Raw genomic sequence first — 21,391 nt, forward strand, 5'->3', positions numbered from 1 at the left:
TGGTAATGGGATACCTCGTAAAAACACGCGCTATTATTTCTACCTCCACAGTGGTGTGGAAATGAAATAACTCACATTATTTTTTATTCATTAAAATGTTAAATAAAATTTGGCGATACCTCTAGTGTACGATACAGAGGTCTACAAGCTGTTGTCGTAACAGTCGTCCACGTTCGAGAAAATTGTACTCTCCTACTTCCTCTAACTCGTCATTTTGCATTTCATGGACCGCAGCAATCCTGAGTACATCTGCAGCTACCTGTGCTGTAAGTAAGAGCCAAAATGTTTCAGAAACATTTAAAGTTATAGGTCTTAATATGGAACAATTTTTATTAACCAGGTGCTAGAGGGTGAGGAACGTTGTTGTCAATGCAATAATTGTGCAAATAACAACAAGCTGTGATAATTTCACAGACTTTTGCTGGCTCATAGCACAAATGTCCCCCACTTTTATCAAGACACCTAAATCTTCATTTTAATACGCCATTTAGACGTTCAATAACGTTTCTTCCTGTAATATCAACATCTTTTGATTATTTGGAAACTTACAATAATAGTTACACTTTACCTCGTTTATGTCTGTTATTAAATTCTAGCTCATTTGTTGTAACAGCATCCAAGATGGGAGTTATCAGCCAAGGTTGCAATCCGTAACCGTTACCACCAAGTTAATAACCCACACACATTCTACCATTAACAAAACTTTGGAATAACCCACAGTTACGCCAAATGAAAGAATCATGTATGCAGCTAGACCAACGGGCAACGACATTAAGAATCCGGAGGTTATTATCACAAACTATTTGGACATTGATGTAGTGGTTTCGATGTCGGTTCAGATACTCTACGGCTTGGTGCCTTTATATTCACATGCGTACAATCAACTGCTCCAATGATATGCGGTAAAGCACACCTATGCAAGAATGACCTCTGAAATTATGAAAATGTCTAATTGTGTGACCATCATAGTATTATACAAAAACAGTTCTCTGAACTGAAAAAACCGTGTTTATTCTTGTAAATGTTACGGCTAAGAAGGGACAGATATTGAAAGTTCACATCTTGTAAATATTACGGCTAAGAAGGGACAGATATTGAAAGTTCACAACAGCGTTTCAAGTAATGTTTAATTTTCCCAAGTGACTTACGGAACACCGATGAATTTTCAGCTAACACGCATGCGCATTGCGGTCCCGGATTATTTCAGTCGGTAGGAAATAAACTTAAACGCTGGAATATCCCTTAGGAATACTCTTAAAGGGCTATTCCAGCGTTTGAGTTTATTCCACCCCCGCGTCTTCCCCTTTTTCCCGTCCCGAAAAGCTCGCTCTATCTCTAGCCGGTTGTTTTTAGAGCTGATAATTTATTAACTGAATTTGTATTCGATGATTTACTAACTAAAATTAACTGGAATTGACTTGAAATATAGCAAAGTCTGAGGATTGAAATGTCAGAAATCGAATGGTGTTTTCCGATTTCACCTACGATAAGTAGTTTGTTCTCTAGACCGTACTGTATACAAAAGTGTCGAAATGCGATGTTTTTGCAAATTTGAAGTGTAAAATCGTGTCTTAGCTATCGAATATAGCGCAATGCTACACGATAGGGTACCGGATAAACAGCTAAACGGGGAAGGAGTGGAAGGCAGGAGTCGAGGGTAAGAATAAATAGTAAACCTATCGGTTTACTTTAATTATTTAATAAAACATACCTTAATTTCTTCAACCGTCTCAACGAATACAGGAAACACGCGTGTGTTAGGCATAGTTTCAATAATAGCTCTGGTAACTCTATTTATGGACCTACTAACGGTTGGCTCATTCCAGTTTCATAGTTGCTAGCTACGATATGTTGGAAAGAATCAGAGCCATAAAATAGTAAGGTCGACAACACTTCATCTTCAACACTCAGAACATACTTGTTGACATCTTGTTTTATCAAATTTGGCCTTAATAAATCGCATAAGCGACGCACATCAAATTTTCTCATACGGTATTGAGAAAGAAATTCCCTATCCGGCATTTCGAAGGCCTCGCGGAGTTCTGTTCTATAAAGGGTATGGAGGGCTAAGCATGTAAAAATTGCCCTCTCCTCCAATCTTTCGGAAAATGTGTCGTTTAGTTGCCTATATAGAATAAAATGTTTTTGGAAAATATTAGTTTCCTATCTCAACGCTAGGGGGCGCAAATTAAAAAAACACAAAATTTAGTTTTCTGACTTTTTCTCCCCAACTAATTGACCGATTGCGCTAAAATAGTATTCATTCGATAGATAAAATTCTACTGCGCCACTTTATGGGGAATTGAAATTTTTTTTTTTAAAATTCTACTTTTTATAAAAAAAAAACAATTTTTAAAAAATGTATTTCTACTAAAAAAATTCGGCACCAACAAATAAAAAATTTATTTTAGACGAGTCTTTACCATTCTATTGAAATCTGCTTTTAATTTTTTTTTAAAAGTATGGGGCCAACCTGAAAAAAAAAATAAAAATGTATAGCCTTAATGTTTGGAAATTTCTATTAAAATCAATGAAAAAGTTTTATTTAAACTTTTTTCATCCGTTTTTCTATGTCTTCGAAATTTTTCAGCCCATTTAAGATAGTAGATAGAAAATATAGCGGAAAAAATGCTGGTTAACCCTCACTTAAAACAGTTTTTAACCTTCTAATTTTGACGCAGTGCTTGTTTGAAAAGTGTAAATGGTGGTGCTTTTATTATCTGAAAAATTATTTTCATTTAAACATTTTACAATTATTTTATAATATAAATGAAAAAACTGGACTTGTACAATTATTCAATTATCAAGGTTTTATTCATCGTCGTCTGACTCTTCGTTAATGCTTACCACTATTTGATCATTAATAAAAAGATCAGACAATATTTCTGCTGGCTTTAAGATCTTACTTTCAAATCTGCCATTTGAAAGATAGTAAATAACCGAAGCAACGTGCGAACAGCAGCCGACGGTGCGGTTTCCGTTAGGGCACTCGCACCAGTATCGTAATATGCTGGCATATGCAATTGCATTCGGTACATATTCAATAAAGCATTTGTATGATTTACTGTTTTTGTGGCGAGAACGTACCAAAACTTTAATCAAATTGTCGCGTTCTTTAAGAAACCCTACTTTTATTTGATTATTTTCGTCCAGCAGTTCTGCAATATACGAAATGGTTTGTTTCAATTGGTAGGTTCCTGAGAAAATAATTATTAAATCTTTTTTCGTAAGTTCTGGGAAATCTTGGAGATACATTGATGACATATTTTTAAAAGGCACAGTGCTTCTTATCCAACGATTATCTTTTACTTCATTAGCTAAAGTGTTATCAGTTTCACGGCGAGATTTCATGAAACTTACTATTTCGTCACCCATCTCGAGGTCCGAATCCAGTCGTTTACAAAACTTGTTATAAATAAACGAGGCAATACGGCAATAAATTCCAGTTTTTGGAACCATTTTGTTATCAAGTTTGTGGTCTAACAAACTATATTTTTGTTTCAGTATACCGTGCACTGCCTCTACAACCCATCTTAATTTTGTAACGAATCTAGAATCGTTGGATTCTTTCGTAGTTAATTGGGGTCTTTTCCCTTTAAGCGGGGGCATCAGAACCTCGTAACCACATTTTTTTAAATAAGGTACGACATCGCGAAACCCTCTATCCAAGATTAAAATATCTCCTTTTCGAAGAATATTTTTCATAGAGTTTGAGTTCTGAAGTACATCTTGAAGAATATTAGCGTCATTTTTATTGGCTAGGTAGGGACCGAGCATATCGACAACGTACCCATTAGTTGTGCATACAGTGAACGGCTTACATAAAGGCACCTTTTTTTGCCCCGAATATGATTTTCTCTGATATTCATTATTTGAACTTTTTTGATGACGAATGTATGTGCCATCACAAATAAGCACCAATTTGTTTTCGAAGTTGTGTAACTTTTGTGTCATTGTAGAAGTGTGGTTCATTATAAGATCAACTCTGGAATTATTGGCTAAGCCGAAATGCTGCGAAAGAACGTCATTTTCAAATGATTTTAAAACCGATTTTTTTATATCGGAGACTTGTTGTTTATAATCAAGCCCTAGTATAGAAGCGACGAGATAATTTGAGCTTCCACATCTCAATTTGAATAAAAAAATTATTATTGCTTGGGTGACAGTCCTAAGATCAGAATTTCTCATGGAGACCAGCATTTCACGTAGTTCTATTACTTGTTCCCAAGAAAGCCCCGTGAAAGCGTATAAGCGTTCTTCGGAAATGTTGAAGTCTCCCATTTGATCCAACAAAGTTTTGTCAGCAGAAACTGCCATAAGCTTCAAAAATTCACCTATTTCCGTTACGTCCATATAACTACGAGTAGAATAAACATTTAGATTGTCAATTTCGTTATTATAAAAACGCTTCTTAATTAAATGATCTTTGCAACATCTGTTTCCATAAGGAATATATAGCCGCCGCCTTATAAATGTTTGCAGCCTAGCTGTCAAAGGGACTAGTACCAAATTATCTTTACATTTAAATCCACAGAAAAAACAATAATTGTGTGTCGCTACTACACGCGAAAAGGGCATTTCTAGCAACTCTTTTGGTTCACCATCATTTCCAATATATTGATAATCGACAGTAGGATCGTTTATAGAAGAATCAGTTTTCTGACTGAAAGATGTACTAGTAGCGGGAGAACTAGCTGGAAGGTCTTCGGGTGTTTCCCTTTTTCTGGGCTTCCGCGAACTTTTAACAATTTAAGTCTGCATTGGTTACATATTTCGTCGCCTTTATTTAATGTTTCAATACCTAAAATACGTGCTTTTAATATTTCTGAATTTTCTTCAATACGTTTTCTTCTTTTATTTAAAATGTGTTTAAAAGCATGGTGACACATGGCACATTTCCCGTCATCCCTTTTACGCTTGGAATTATATTTATCTGCAGATGACATGATCAATTTTCAAACGCTAAAGAATGATAAAATACTTTCAATTTAGTTCGTCGTATTCTCGCCTTTACCGAAACATTATCTTCTACCTTAGTTATTAGATTCTGTACTGCGTAAATAGCCTAAAACCAACAATCAATGCGAAATTACCACCACGATGTTTACGTAAATACATTAACTAATTTTTGTAAATTGAAAACCACTTTCTAAAGTTTTTCAAATTAATTTTCTGAAGAATTATAACGTGGGCAAACAAAAATTCGTAGTGATGGCGTTTAAATTTTAAAGATGTGAAATTCGTTCATTCTCAGATCTATTGCGCTATGTAGGTAAAGCAGGATACACGAAAAATACATATTTTGTTTTAAACAAATCAAACTTAATACTTAGGAATAAAACCAAAGTGGAAAACCCGAATACTAACTTTCTAAACACTTAAACTAAAAATATAATTTTCTATATTTGTATATTTTTTTAAATAAGGGTTAATCAGCATTTTTTCCGTTATATTTTCTATCTACTATTTAAATAAAACGTTTTCATTGATTTTAATAGAAATTTCCAAATATTAAGGCTATACATTTTTTTTTTTCGGGTTGGCCCCATACTTTTAAAAAAAAATTAAAAGCAGATTTCAATAGAATGGTAAAGACTCGTCTAAAATAAATTTGTTATTTGTTGGTGCCGAATTGTTTTTAGTAGAAATAAATTTTTTTAAAATTGTTTTTTTTATAAAACGTAGAATTTTTAAAAAAAAATTACAATTCACCATAAAGTGGTGCAGTAAAATTTTATCTATCGAATGAATACTATTTTAGCGCAATCGGTCAATTAGTTGGGGAGAAAAAGTCAGAAAACTAAATTTTGTGTTTTTTTAATTTGCGCCCCCTAGCGTTGAGATAGGAAACTAATATTTTCCAAAAACATTTTATTCTATATAGGCAACTAAACGACACATTTTCCGAAAGATTGGAGGAGAGGGCAATTTTTACATGCTTAGCCCTCCATACCCTTTCATTTTCTTCTAAGCCTAACGCCGCTAGTGCGGCGATAGCAGCAACAGCTCCGGGAAGCGTCATAGTGAAACAAGCGCCGGAAGTCAAAATGTTACGTAACACTCATGACGTAACCACAGCCAATAGAAAAGCAAAGGCAAGAGAATTACCGCCAAACATTTCAGCCAACCGGAGCTTCTTAAGCAAGAGGGCGGTACCTCTCTTGACTCTTGCGTAGGGGGTCATGCAGAATACGGCTGCATATGTATTTACTTTATTTAAACCTCTCTGCCCATCTCCGTCGACTTTGTGAGGGGAATTTATTTATCCGGTTTCGCCTCTTGATTAGGGGTAGCCCGGTTTTTCCCTTTACCCTAACTTTTCGTATCTGTTCCGCAGAAGTAGCTTCAGCTTCGGCTAACTTTCAAATAGTGCTTTTCAATACATGATTTAAAGTAAATACCATGTCGTCGGATTTCATAACGTGCCTGATTTGTAACGGAAATAGCAAAAGGGATCTGCGAATTAAAAATATTTGCGAACTAAATTTGGAGACTAGAAAGACGCCAATCGAGTAATTTTCGGATATAATTTTGAAAGAAGTCCTATTTCAGGTGCGTAAAAATAAATTTACTTTAAATGCTCCCCCATTATCGCAAATTTGTGCCCTACAACTTTATCATGGATAAGAGTACTCGGTCTTAATTCAAAACGAAACTTAAAAAAATATTTTATCTGAAACCGCCGATTTTTAATATTAATGTTCGTTATGCTCTGTTATCTTTGTTCTTTTGTAATCTTATTTTATTTTTTTTACACATTTTGGCTTTTTAATATAATTGAGGGCTTACAAGTCGCCAGTTGACTTAGCCCTCTACCGATGGTTTGTACATTTTTTATTTCACTAATAAACTTGAAACTACCTTACATAAAAATTGATATTGCCTAAGTATGACTAAAAGTGTGTCAGCAAAGTATAATTTAAACTCGGAGCTTATCCTAAATTTTGAATCTCCACATGGCCTTACAGTCGGATTTTAGGGGTATAGTCATTCTGATAAGTAAGCATAAACACGTTATTGATGTAGTACTTTGAATTTAGTCCATTTAAATATAGTTGTTATTTTTATTTACATTACTTTTATTAATTTTAATTTCAAGATAACTTGACTGTGATTTTAATTTCAAAATTGATTTATTTTTAGTTTTGTTTAAATTATTCTTGAAACTAGAACTGTTTTGTATCATTTAAAATAAAAAAGAAGTGTTTAATTTTGGCATTCCGCAGGACAAATGGGTCTACGAAACAAATTCAAGAATTATAGGAGGACAGTAAAAAATACCCCAAAAGTAGATCATGCAAGAGCTATTTGGGGTCGAAAACGTAAAAAAGATGAATACGAAAACGAAAATGATCCTAGGAAATGTTCTGTGCTACGGCAAAATCTAAAGAGGGAGTGACTAATTTACTTTCACATTAAGAAATTGGAAGTGTTAAAACATTATTACCAGCGATCGAAAACATGCTGGATGATACACCAAGTCAGATATTCTACAATGATTCAAGCTCACGTACAATGAGTCTTGCCCTATTGTCTTAAGTCAGCCTTCCACTTAAAATGGAAACTCCGATAAGAAAGTGCCACACTTATTTATTACTTCTGGCCATACACGGCATCGATAAGTAGGTGCCACACTTATTTATTACATCTGGCCATACATGGCTTCGATAATTAAGTGCCACACTTATGTATAACTTCTGGCCATACACGACTAATTCAAGTTAACCGATACTGCCCTGCGTGATTTGAACCTGTAAGTGTGACTTTGTAACTGTGTCCCATTTTCTTTTGCTCCACACCTTTTCATTCCGAGAGGTTACTTGAAAATTCACCTTCCACGAGCCTTTACGAGCACTACCAGCTAACCTTATTATTAGCATTTTATCTTTCCCTGTTCTATCCGCAGAACTTTTTTATAGGTTAACCGATACTGCTCTACGGGATTTGGAGCAGAATACGCGCCTTTGCGACCACTACGAGGTGACTGATTTCCATTTTTCTCGGCCACTTCCCTTTCAGAGAGGTTACTCGTAGAACTCTCTGCAATGTCGAACGGTTCTCTCCCGCCTTTACGGGCACTACTAGCTAACCATCTACTTGTACCACTATTGAATAAACACAATATTTCTAGCCCCCGACATATAGGGGGGCACGAAATTAAAACGAGTATTTTGGGTTGTACATTGACCGAGTCAAATGTCTAAACTCTGAGAACCTAATGTCAGTGATTGTAGTTTGGTTTTCTGCGTTTTGGATTTTAAATTTGGAATATACACCGGTATTAGTCTGTGTTGCTAAATTTAAATATCTCAAAACAAACTTATGGATTGAATAGGTTTTCGGACTGTATAAAAAATTCCAAGAATTTAATTTCGATATGTATGCAAAACCAAAACAGATGCAACTGCAAAATATGTGGCGGCTAAGATACTGTTTGGTTTTTACTGTTAATGTGGCAAGTAAAAGAAAACACGTTGGCCCTAAACAGTTAACTTATTATCTGTGCCACCTCTTTGCATCCAAGAATCATCAACATCAAAATAACACAATCGGTGCTGTAATAATTTTCCTAACACAAACGACGTAGTGAAACACCCCAGACGGCGTTGTAAAACACCCTAGACGACGCACAGTGGGGCAAACTGGAGCCCAAACCTGGCCAAAAGTAAAAAAAAAAAAAAAAATCGCGCGTATGAATTTAATTTTAGTTTAATTTATAATATTTGTTTATAAACCACCGCACACTTTACCGGTGTTTGATTTTTGACTGCAAAATTTTATTTTCAACCAGGCTCCTTAGAATTAGTAGATTTTTTTAGAAATTTTAAGTAGGAGTTTTGGCATAGTTTTTGGTATACATTCAGGCTTGATTTAAAAGCTAAATATATTTGTTTTGCATTCTTTAGTTTTGGAAATATCAATACCAAGTAGATATCGATATTTTAGAGTTATGAAACTATTATTCAAAGCCGCGTAATTCAAATAGTGTGAATTCTGGAAAACGACGTTAAAGGTCTTTAACTAATATATTCCTTTTAGAATTAATGTGACTTTTAGTTATGAATTCAGGTACATTAAGTTACAATTTTTGATTTAAGTTCATGAATGTTCATTATTTATCACAATATTTTCTATTTTTTGTACAGGTTTTCCGAAGATATATGAAATTAAAAGGGTGTTCAATTTAAAAACGATCCATAGCAATAACATAAAAACAGTTTCCTGTGCTAATTTAAAATTTGTGACATCGATGACCTTGAACCGTTTCTTCAAGGTCATTGAAAAATTATCTCGAGAACCATTCGATTTCGAAACTTTGTTCCAATTAGAAAGTTGTTTCTCATCATATTTTATGTCTACATAACTTTGACCCATATTCATTTGATCAATTAAAAGTCGAAAGTTGGTCATCAAGTAAATAATGCTAAACTGGCTACAGGAAAGTTATTGTGAATCGGACATAACATATGTTCTGTTATAATGGATATAAACAAATCCAATTAGAAAAGTGTTCTTCGCTATTTTTATGTTAAATGGGCTTTGATATTATTCAATTTGTAAAAAAAAAGCCAAGTAATCGAAAATTTATTTTCCTAACAGCTCGTCGATTCAACTTAAAACTATGCTAAGTTAATGGGATAATTTCTCTTATGAAATAATTTTCTTTTTGTTATACCAAATAACGTGAAATTCCAGCACACGATAAATTATCACGAGCTATTATTCGATTGTTAAACCTTACATTACTTTTAACGGAATTATGCCTTTTGCTCAATCCACGTCACGTATTACAAAGATTATGTCCAATGGTAATGTGGTAACGTTTTCAAATATGTATATTTTGTGAAATATTAAGTTTAAAGATCCAGTTATGGTTATTTAATGACAAACTATTTCAAAACGTAAATGGTCTGTTTAGGATTATCGAAAACTTTTTATATTTTCAATTTACATGATACAGAACTTAATTATAATTTAAAATTATTTATAGGACAAACTTTGTACACTAATGAGCTTATAAAGAGGAATGTTTTATTTGAAATCATGAAAATCTCACCGCACAGTAGAATTGAAGATCATTTTAATTTTTGACCAAAAATTTTAAACACAGAATAAAATGTGACGAAGGGTATTCTAAGAAATTTAATAAAAAATGGCTATTTTTAAAACTCAATTCAAGTCTCGATGGATGAAATCGCACAGCACGGAAAACATATTTAAAGAATATAATGCCAAATGGTTAGATGAATCAATTTCTTTCCCCAAATTTAAGGACAATAAAATTGGACGTCCAGAAACTATTTTCGAATCAAGTTGTGAACTAACCAAACGACGAAAAACTAAACCATTACGAGACTCTACACCTTTGATTGTACTAAACTACGCTACTGAAATGAGTCTAAGGTTTTTGCATGACATGTTACAAGTTTATCCGGTGAAGACGCGCTATCTGGTTTGGTGGATATGCGAAATTATCTAGGCATCAATATCAAATTATAAGGGCAAATGCTCCAGATAAATTTCCTGCGTATAAAATTGTTCAATCCACCAAACAGCTTTGTTATCCCGAAAGGGAATTTATATCCGTGTCAGAAAGTCGCGTTGAAGTTACATTTCAAGCCTTGCTTGATCACACTATAAAACGATTACTTTTATCACTGGAATCTGACATTGAGCATATTGAAAATGAAAAACTTCAAAGTCTCTCTTTAATTTCAAAATGGTGATTCAATGGCTCATCTGGACACAATTCATATAAGCAAGCCTTTCATGGTAAAGAAGCTACTGACTCTGCTGTTTTTATAACCTGCATCGTTTCAATTCGCCTTGTTAGTGGTGACCTGATCGTTTAGCAAAACCCGCGTCCTGCTTCTCAAAGTCTACAAAAACATCAAGTGAGGAAAAGAAGAGAGTAGGTAATGAAATTATAAACCTCCAGAAAAGCGCATTCATTATACACGATAGAGCAATTGAGGTAGCTTATATATATATTAGTATTTTCAATGGTTGATGGGAAAGTTTGCAATGCTCTTACTGAAACAAAATCTACTCAAAAATGTTATATGTGTGGTGTAACTTCTAAAATGTTCAATAATGTAGATCAAAAGATCAACCGAGATATATAGTACAATAATCTGGGATTTGGCTTATCTATATTACACGGATGGATACGAATGTTTGAATGTCTACTTCAATTTGGGTTATAAATTACCACTAAACAAGGAAACAAAAATAAATTTTTGTAATATGAATCGTGTACCCGTGTGTTTGCTCAGATTGTTTATTGTTAGTAGTTATTTTAGTTTAAAGAGTGTAATTTAATATTTTTGGAAATAATACTAAATATAAATTTGATATAAAAAGCAGATAAAATGTTCAAACTGAAAGTAAAATTAATATGAAAAAAATTAATAAAAGCTATATGCGGAAGCGAAATTCGAACTCACGCCCGGTAGCTTTATAGAGCGCGTCCTTAACCATTACACCGGCCTCTTCGCTGAGTATATTGTTCAAAAAGGAAAATACGTATTTATAAAAAAGCATCCAAGTCTTAAGGATTAATTGAGAACAAAATAGCCAGAAACAGCAAAATTACAATTACATACAGGTCAAATCGCTAATTATTTTATTGCACAAACTCAATTTGAAACGATTTTGTATTATTTATGAATTATCTTTAAATTTGACTAGAAATTAAACCCGTATAGAGCATTGACGTTAGGCGGGGCTAAGAAAAGTCACATGACTAACGCGTCATATCCGTAATTCAAAATCGGTTTTTGGAGGGCAAACAGAAAATTTGGAGGCAATTTGGCTAGGGGTTTGGTAATTTTCACTACCTTTTTTAAGTGATTTTAAATAAGTTTTTTAATCAAAATGGTTAGTTTTTGTGCTGTTTATGGATGTTCAAAACGGGCAAACAGAGACGGTTCTAATTTATCATTTTATCGGTTTCCTGGCCTGAAAGAAAATAGTAAAAACCGGGCCTTGGTTAACCTAGCACATTTAAGGCGGAAAAAATTGATTAATGCAATAAATAGGAAAGATTTAACGATGGAGAAGATTAAATATGCCAGAGTATGCTCCTTACATTTTACTACAGGTGAGATATTAGTAACTTTTAATAATAATTATATGTAATTGCTTTTGGGTAGATTTTAAAGTATATGTTATTACAGGAAAACCAGCTTCTTTGAAAGATGATAGAAATCCAGATTGGGTTCCTAGTTTAAACCTAGGTTATGGGAAAAAGCTAAAAGAGGATAAAGTTTCACTGCAAAGAAAAGAACGTGCATTGAAAAGAGCTCAAAACAAATTCCCTACATTAAAGATGATTCCCTCACATTCTGAAGTCGATGTAAACATTAGTGATGGTGAAGTTGATTCGAATATTAGTGATGATGGAAATGAGTTAAATGAAGGTAGAAATGAAATTGAAAATAGTAATTCAACAATACGCTGTCATGAAGAGTTAAAAGACTTATCTCGTGCAAGATCACTTCTTAATCATTATAATTACTCCTTTACATCTCACAAATGTATTCAAACTTCAGTATGCACTCAAACAAAAGAGTGCCAGACTGATTTAACGGGTGAAAAATTAGGCGAACTAGAAAGTGATTTAGTTCAAGCTCGTTTAGAGTTAAAAAAATGCAGAATAAATTAAAATCTAGTATCATTTGCGAGGACAGCTTTGAAGATAATGCGAAAGTAAAATACTACACAGGTTTAAACTCTTTCGAATCATTAATGGTTATATTTAACATAGTTAAACCTTTTTTAGTTGTTAATCAGCTTTCTTCACTCACCAAGTTTCAGCAAATGATAATGTTTTTAATGAAAATAAGGCTTAATGTAGATTTTTTAGATTTAGGCTACAGGTTTAATGTATCTAACAGAACAGCATCACGTGTATTTTATTCATGCTTGGATGTATTTTTTTCTAGACTCGGTCATTTAGTTGTGTGGCCCTCTCGGGACAATTTATATAAAACTATGCCTAGATCTTTTGAACAAGTTTTTGGGAGGAAAGTAACTGTGATTATCGACTGCTTTGAGATTTTTACTGAAAAACCTTCTACCCTATTAGCAAGAGGCCAGCTGTGGTCTCAATATAAACACCATCACACAGTGAAATTTTTAATCGGTGTAACTCCGCAGTGTTCAGTTTCTTTCCTTTCTGAGGCTTGGGGTGGGAGAGTATCGGATAAACATATTACAGAAAACTGTGGATTATTAGATAAACTTTTACCCGGAGACATGATACTGGCTGATAGAGGCTTTAATATAGCTGATTCAGTTGGATTTCATTGTGCTGAAGTCAAACTACCAGCATTTAAAAAAGACAAAAAGCAGCTATCTCCTTATGAAATTGAAGACACCCGTAAATTAGCTAGTGTAAGAATTCATGTGGAAAGGGTAATTGGGTGTGTACGACAAAAATACACTATTCTCGAAGGGCCTGTCCCGATTGAAATGCTAAATGATGTCTCTGATAATAACGAAAAATTAGCTACTATTGACAAAATTGCCCAAGTTTGTTGTGCATTATTTAATGTGTGTCCATCAATTATTAATGAATAAACTCAACGCTTTTAAAACTGTAAAATCGTAGAAATTTTTATTTCAAAATAGGAATAACTCGCCACATTTTGTACTTAAAAATAGGAACATTTATATTGTGCGACAGGTTTTACAGACCCAGGATCCTTTTGGTATTCTCTTTAGCCCAATGCATTTAGTATGGTACCATATAATATCACAGCCAGGAGCTTCGCAAAAAATCATTCTTTCTTCGTTACTAACTTTACCGTGGCAAATGCACCAAGTTTTTGAATTTGGGTCATCGGCGGGTGAAGGGTTTTTGTTAGCTGCAGGCTCTTCAGTTACTGATGATGGCAAAGATGTATTCTTGTGATTGCCATTTGTGAAATACCTTGCCAATAATTCCACCATGACTGCATTCTTGAAGAAACAAGTTGCCTTGGCCAAATTTTTCTCCCAGAACTCATGATCAGGATGAATTCTTTGTAAAAATATTTCTCCGTTTTCAGCCCACACAACAAAATCACAGTATTGTTTACTGCAAATGAATATTTGAGCTTGGCATTGATAATAGTATGTGTGTTGTTTATTTAGTACTAACTCGTCTCCACTTTTGACTAGGCAATTTTTTTTCATGGCTAGGTCTGCCACAGATTCTCCTTTGATGCAATAAGGGCATTTCAGCTCTACGCAACCTTCTCCATCACAATTGCAACTGACTAATGCATCAGGGGAAGCCCCCAAATGCGGATATTTAGGGTTGATTACCAAACCTGCCCGTGAAATTTTTAGGTCACAAGAATCATGATCACACTTTACTTTTTTCTTGTATGCTTTTAAAGCTACATTTTCGTGGCTGCACCCCCATTCAGTAGCTTTACTTTTAAATTTGCATTTTTCAGGATAGCAAATTGACTTGATAAGGCTTGGACTAGATAGAGCGGATTTTGTATTGCACGCTGCTTTAAACTTGGACGCAGTTATCCTCCCAGCTCTGAAATCAAACCAAAGTTGTGATTTTGCTTGATTTCTGGTGTTCTTTTCAATTTCAGAGGCAACTTCTTCCGTAATACTGAGAGCTGTATTGTTACTTAGTTCAAAGAGTTGATTATAATTTAGCTTAGTATTATCTTCTGAGAAAAGACCCTTGAGGCAATTAGTCGGGAGAGGCTTTGGAACAAAATGGTTGGAGTATGATGATGTAGAGGCTAGCACAACTGGTTTTGGATTTAAGGAATTTAACAGTGCGTAGATATCTGCTTTCTCTGATTCAGATGGAAGAGGTATCTTACGTCTCTTCTTTCCTTCTTTAGGAGTTTCTCCATTTTCCAAAGCCTGGCATTTTCTCTTTGAAGAGGAAAGATCAATATCTCTAACTCTGGCATACTTTACTTCACGATCACTTGGAGCTTTCCACTGGCATAACAGCTCAGTGCAAGTCATTGGCCCTTCACGTTGTCTAATGGCATATTCAATGAAAAACAAAATAGCTCCAACATGCGAGCATACTTCGCCTAGCCCTGCAACACACGTGCAATGTCCACAAACAATAGTGCCCATTCTGTCTGAGATAATCCACGGTTGAGTGGGTGCAACATCAAAACATTGAGAATGCTTAACCTAATAATGTTTGTTTCATTAATTTAAATTTAGACTCAAGCTCTAGCAAAAAAGAAACACTTACTTTTCCCAGGAATACAAAATATTGGTCAACTTCTTTCACAATTAGTTGACGAACAAAACCAGATATATAGAATTTATATGACTCAAGGCTTTTATATGCCTTCAATTCGCCCAAAGTGTAGGTACTTATATTGTGGATTAGATAAGTAAATACATCAGGATACGAGATTTCTGGCCATAGCCTAAGCTCAACACTTTCCTTAGGCTTAAATAAATATGGATCGATGCCATTAATAATCTTAATTTTCTCTTTATACCGATTGGCAGCGTCTTTATTAGACTTCAACAATTCTTTAAAATAGTCACTCATGATAGTGGTTCTTTAAAACATTACAGATAAACTCTTTAAACACGTTACTTATAGGTACTCTTATGCTATTTCACGTTTGCCAAAATCTGCTTGCCCTCCAAAATTTCAAATCTCGGGTTTAGAAACAGACGCCGCTCCGTTGCTATGGCAACGGAGGCGGAGCTAAGGGGTAGTGTCAATACTCTATTGCCTGAATGCTCGTATTTTCTCGACGTCGTTCGGCCATATTTTTTATATTTCATTTCTAGCCGGGAAGCCGAAAAACGCATGCGCACCGCCGTGAAACGATTATACTTCAACCTGTGTTGCCACCAGTGTTTCCACTCTGCGGTCGAAATTTCCAAAAAAAAACCACTATGATTCTACTAATTCCGTGGACGAAAACAAAAAAAAACTCCTATTGAACCATGAGATTGGTTCCTTCTATTTTAGGAATAAAACTACAGCTTCGATTTGCCCAAATTGCTCGTGCTACTGAGGAGAAAAATTCGCGGAAAATTTCCGGATTTTGGGGAGCGAAAAGGGTCAGTTTCGGACTCAAAATTAGTAAACTAAGGCTTGGAAATTTGTTTCGACAATGAAATTTTTGGAAAGAGAACGTCCAAGGCTTCAAAACAAGCCCACATTCATTCATTTTCGTTGCTATCGATTTTTCGTGCAACCAACACTTTTAAATTAAACCTTGAATGGGGATACTTTTATATCTAATAGCCTATGATTTAATCACGGGACCAGTGTTATGTGATCAAGGTCCGATAATAAGCTAGAAACTCAGTTTTATATAATTCCAAGAAAAAAAACATTGTTCCTTCTCTTTCTCGTTTTACTTATTGTTATGTTCCTCGATTTATGTCTAATTGCGCTTTGCAAGGTTTAAATAAAAAAATTGCCAACACAATAATATATTGTTCATTTTTCTAAGTGTAGAGTAGGTTGAAAATTTGCTACAAAGGTGGAGACATCTAGTTGAAAAAATCAATCGGTCAGTTAAGAAATAAATTACAATAAATGGTAATGAATAATTATGTGATCGAAAAAGTTGGTTTTGAAAAAAATGCAAGCTGAAGACCGAGGCTGAAAGTAAAAAGGTAATAGTTTACATATATAATATTACATATCAGTAATACACTCACTTATATATCATTTTGTGCAGGAGACCTCTCTGATGTTTGGGGAATGGTCACCCTGCCTTTGGGGTTTTTAACCATCATATTGTGCATTGTCAATAAAATGCCACTAATATTCTGAAATTTATCCGAGAACGACTGAGCAAGGCTGGCCTGTTGCAAATGATACAACTGCAGAGATAAGTGGGTGCGTCTACCGATAAGGGGGCACCTGCGGGCGGGGGAAACGGGCCCCTATAGGGGCCCCCTTTTTGCGTACATTTTCGACAGGTCAAAAGGTCAATAGCTGGGGGCACCCCATTTTAGGGTCAATAGATGATTTACGATGTTACCCTCATAAAACCTGGGTCAATAGGTTATCTGCCCCTATGGACACGATGCAAACAGCCGTTAAATAAGGGTGAAACAGGCCCCTGTAGGGCCCCCATTTTGCGGCAATATTCGGCAGGTCAATAGGTTAGCTGATTTACGATGTTAGGTCAATAGGTTATCTGCCCCTATGGTGGTGACACGATGTTATGCAAACAGCCGGCCCGTCATAGTTAATAGCTGGAGGCACCCCATTTTAGGTCAAAAGGTTAGCTGATTTACGATGTTATAACCCATAAAACCCAGGTGCTAACCCATTTTAGGTCAATAGGTTATCTGCCCCTATGGCGGTGACACGATGTTATGCAAACAGCCTAGGTGGTAACCCAATTTAGGTCAAAAGGTTAGATGATTTACGATGTTATACCCCATAAAACCCGGGTTATAACCCATAAAACCCAGGTGCTAACCCATTATAGGTCAATAGGTTATCTCCCCCTATGGTGGTGACACGATGTTATGCAAACAGCCGGCCCGTCATAGTTAATAGCTGGAGGCACCCCATTTTAGGTCAAAAGGTTAGCTGATTTACGATGTTATAACCCATAAAACCCAGGTGTTAACCCATTTTAGGTCAATAGGTTATCTGCCCCTATGGCGGTGACACGATGTTATGCAAACAGCCTACCCGTCATAGTTAATGTCGGGCACAATTCGAGTTGGTTTTCGCCGACAAACACTTTCGGGCCCCTAAGCGTACCGTAAAATAGCGGGCGGTCATCGGTAAAAGTGTTTTGGGAAAAAAAGAGAAGAGTGTATACAAATTATAAGGTTTTATTATTGCTCCCAATCGCTAGAAATTGGCTTTTTTTTCCCATTCACTATAAATCGCAGCAGTTTGCCAGAATTAGGTTTATCTCTCCGAAATAATTAATGTACCCAAAATTGGACCGCCAGTTTATTATTCTTTTTAGGGGGATCTCTATGGGCGTTTAACATTACAATAAAGCTAAAAGGTCCAGTTTGGGGTACATTTGGTCCGAAATGGGGTACATAGGGGCGAAAATGGTGACTTTGGTCGTTTTTAGGGTACATTTGGTCCATTTGGGTCCATTTTTGGGTACATCCGAATTGCAATTGGAAAAACGAAGAGCCGTAATTTGTTCCACCCATCCCTAAACTCCTTAAATTTATTGCTATAATTTATTTATCGCTGGCGAACCCTAGAATATAATTAATAAGGACAAGTTATTTAAATTTAATTTAGAACTTTTGTTTACATGATTACGACTAATCCGATATGATATATAATCCGTTTAAATCGTAATTTATCTATATAATTGTAATTAATTCGACATTTTAAAGGGTTGAAACGAACTACCTTCTGCAACTTGTATAAATAATTTAATTAAAAGTTCTAACTCACGTATTTGTAGTGTCTAGCCGCAGTATCGTCTGACATACGAGGGACAGCGACTTCCCACCCCACCACACCCCACAGTCGCATTCGAATCTTCTTTAACTAAGAACTCTCTGCATAATTAATTTTTATAAAGTAAAAAAATAACCTTATTAATAGTTAATTAATAAGATATATAAATAATTATGCTTTATATGCTTTACGTAATGTGTTTACTTCTATATTAAGCTATTTTAAATACCATTATTGGGCTCAAGTACATACCATAAATATAATATAGCAAATTTGAGGGTGTGTATTGACAATATAAATACCAAAACAGTAAAAAAAAAATAACCTTGTTTAGCGTTTTTCGATTAGAAATTTATTATCAATGATCGTTATATAGTGATATACCATTTCTTATCTTGATAAGTTTACAGATAGAGGTAACCATTGTTACGTTACAATGCGGTTTTTGTTATGGAACCAATGACAATAAGCTTTAAAATTTGCTTATCTTTGAAAAAAGTCTCTTATTTCCAAGAACTATCTTATCGTGTGTAGATGCTCTAGAATTTTTAAAGAGGAAATGGCTGTGCGATATAATATTATTTTGGCGTATTTCAATAGGTTTTTCTATAAAATGTTCAACGGCCGGTCTCCGTCACGCAACGCCAACTTCACTAATAAAAGTTGGCAGTACTTTTTTATTTCCTCTTGACCATCGAAATCTCATATGTATCTAGAATGCTGCCGCCTACGGCCGAGCTTGTCGCCAGTTCGTTTTGAACCTTCAGCCAATGAGAGGCCGTAGAGTGGTTCCACCAAGGAGGATAATAATTCTCCTTGGTAAATATAATAAAATAGAAACTTACTTTTTTTTCTCTTTGACGGTACAAAGGGATACAATATTTCCATCAACGTGACTTCCCACCCCACCACACCCCACAGTCGCATTCGAATCTTCTTTAACTAAGAACTCTCTGCATAATTAATTTTTATAAAGTAAAAAAATAACCTTATTAATAGTTAATTAATAAGCTATATAAATAATTATGCTTTATATGCTTTACGTAATGTGTTTACTTCTATATTAAGCTATTTTAAATACCATTATTGTCTCAAGTACATACCATAAATATAATATAGCAAATTTGAGTGTGTGTATTGACAATATAAATACCAAAACAGTAAAAAAAAATAACCTTGTTTAGCGTTTTACGATTAGAAATTTATTATCAATGATCGTTATATAGTGATATACCATTTCTTATCTTGATAAGTTTACAGATAGATGTAACCATTATTACGTTACAATGCGGTTTTTATTATGGAACCAATGACAATAAGCTTTAAAATTTGCTTATCTTTGAAAAAAGTCTCTTATTTCCAAGAACTTGTATAATTATCTAGAATGTACTAGAGCTATTAGATATTTTGGATGAAAGGCGATCTAAAATTTATGCTTGTTTACTTAATTATTTCATTTAACCTCATTTTGGGTATGATCACTCTAGTACAAACATTGATCATAATCGATATCCTGAAACAATCATCAAATTGATAATATTATATTTTTAATGATTAATTAATCGCTTGTTTTATTTTTTATTACCTTAAGACATTTTCTCGTTATTTAATAAATTAATTGTACATTATTTATCGTTATTTAGTTTTTCGTTGAGCAAAGTTTTTTGTCTATGATTATTTGATAAAAAACGTCTCTTATTCACAAGAACTTGTATATTTATCGAGAATGTACTAGCGCTATTAGATATTTTGGAGGAAAGGCGATCTAAAATTTATGTCTATTTACTTAATTATTCCATTTCACTCTAGCCTTAACCCAACCAGTGTTTATTCTTTATATTTAAATAAAGCATATGATGTTTTTTATATTGACAAAATTCCGATTAAACAGAAGCGAAGATATAAGAAAAGGTTTTTATTGGAATATCCATTTCAGAAGACCAACGTCAGTGAATGAATTGGGCTAAATTTGGAATGATGTAATGAATAAGGGAATTATACATAACATAAAACTGAATTGTTGGAAGATACAGGGTTATATCAAATGAAGGTGCTGAATAAGTAAACGTTATCTGAAACACTTAACTTGGAAGAAAATCAAAATAGGGCTGATATTATTTCTACCCTCAGAACCCACATTTTATACTTTATATACGGAGATCCCTCAAAAATCGAGAACAGTTTATGAATAGACTCGGTTCGAGTAAAACGTATGTGTTTGTCTTCTTCGAATATAATCCAAATGGGTCGAAACAAATATATTCAGTGTCCAAGTTGCGAGAAACGAATACGTGGCTATAGATTAAGAACCCATAAATGTAAACGTACATCGTGTACAACATGCAATAAATCGTTTAAATCACAACTGAGTCGGCATATTAGACGGTGCAGTCTAAGCCCTCACAAAGTAAACTTGGGTAAAGTAGAAGCGGAAATTGATAAACAACGAGTCCGCGCAGAAGCCGTTGCTCGATCGGGACTACCATCGCATCTTTTTGGAAATTTGACAAGTGCTTGGGTGGAACAAATGAAAACCCCTAAACGAATAAACAAAGATATAGAACTTAGACCATGGCAGAAAAGTTTATTGGAACATTTAATTCTCTCAGACAGAAAAATAATATTTGTAATAGGAAAAGATGGAAATGAAGGAAAATCGTGGATGTTAAATTACTTGAAATCCCGTAAGCCCGACTTTGTACATTGTCAGCAAGTGACAGTTTCGGGGAGTGAAATGCTTTTTCAATTGAAAAAAGTTTGCTCTGGTGTGAACCACTTTTTCTTTAACACCTTGAGAAGTATAAAAATATGCGACGAACACTTGGCAGTATTTGAAAGTTTAAAAGATGGTGAAATTGTTAGTACGAAATATAATTGTGTGAGTATAAATATTAGTACTCCAAATGTAGTTTGTGTTTTTGGAAATTATATGCCTGAATCTTACGGTTTAAGTTCTGATAGAATTGTACGATTTTATATAAAAAA

The 21,391-nt window shown here is 34.4% G+C and overlaps 1 protein-coding gene across 1 annotated transcript; it reads left to right on the plus strand.

The window, feature by feature from the left end:
• Nucleotides 1-12,996: 12,996 nt before the first annotated feature.
• On the plus strand, nt 12,997-13,584 carry LOC149926040 (uncharacterized). Its single transcript, XM_090161850.1, has one exon. The coding sequence runs from the start codon at nt 12,997-12,999 to the stop codon at nt 13,582-13,584; it is 588 nt and encodes a 195-aa protein (XP_090017976.1).
• Nucleotides 13,585-21,391: the final 7,807 nt, after the last annotated feature.

The sequence above is a fragment of the Leiobunum rupestre genome, chromosome 10 (assembly GCF_980474605.1).
Source record: "Leiobunum rupestre chromosome 10, qqLeiRupe1.1.hap1, whole genome shotgun sequence".
NCBI classification, from domain to species: Eukaryota; Metazoa; Arthropoda; class Arachnida; order Opiliones; family Sclerosomatidae; genus Leiobunum; species Leiobunum rupestre.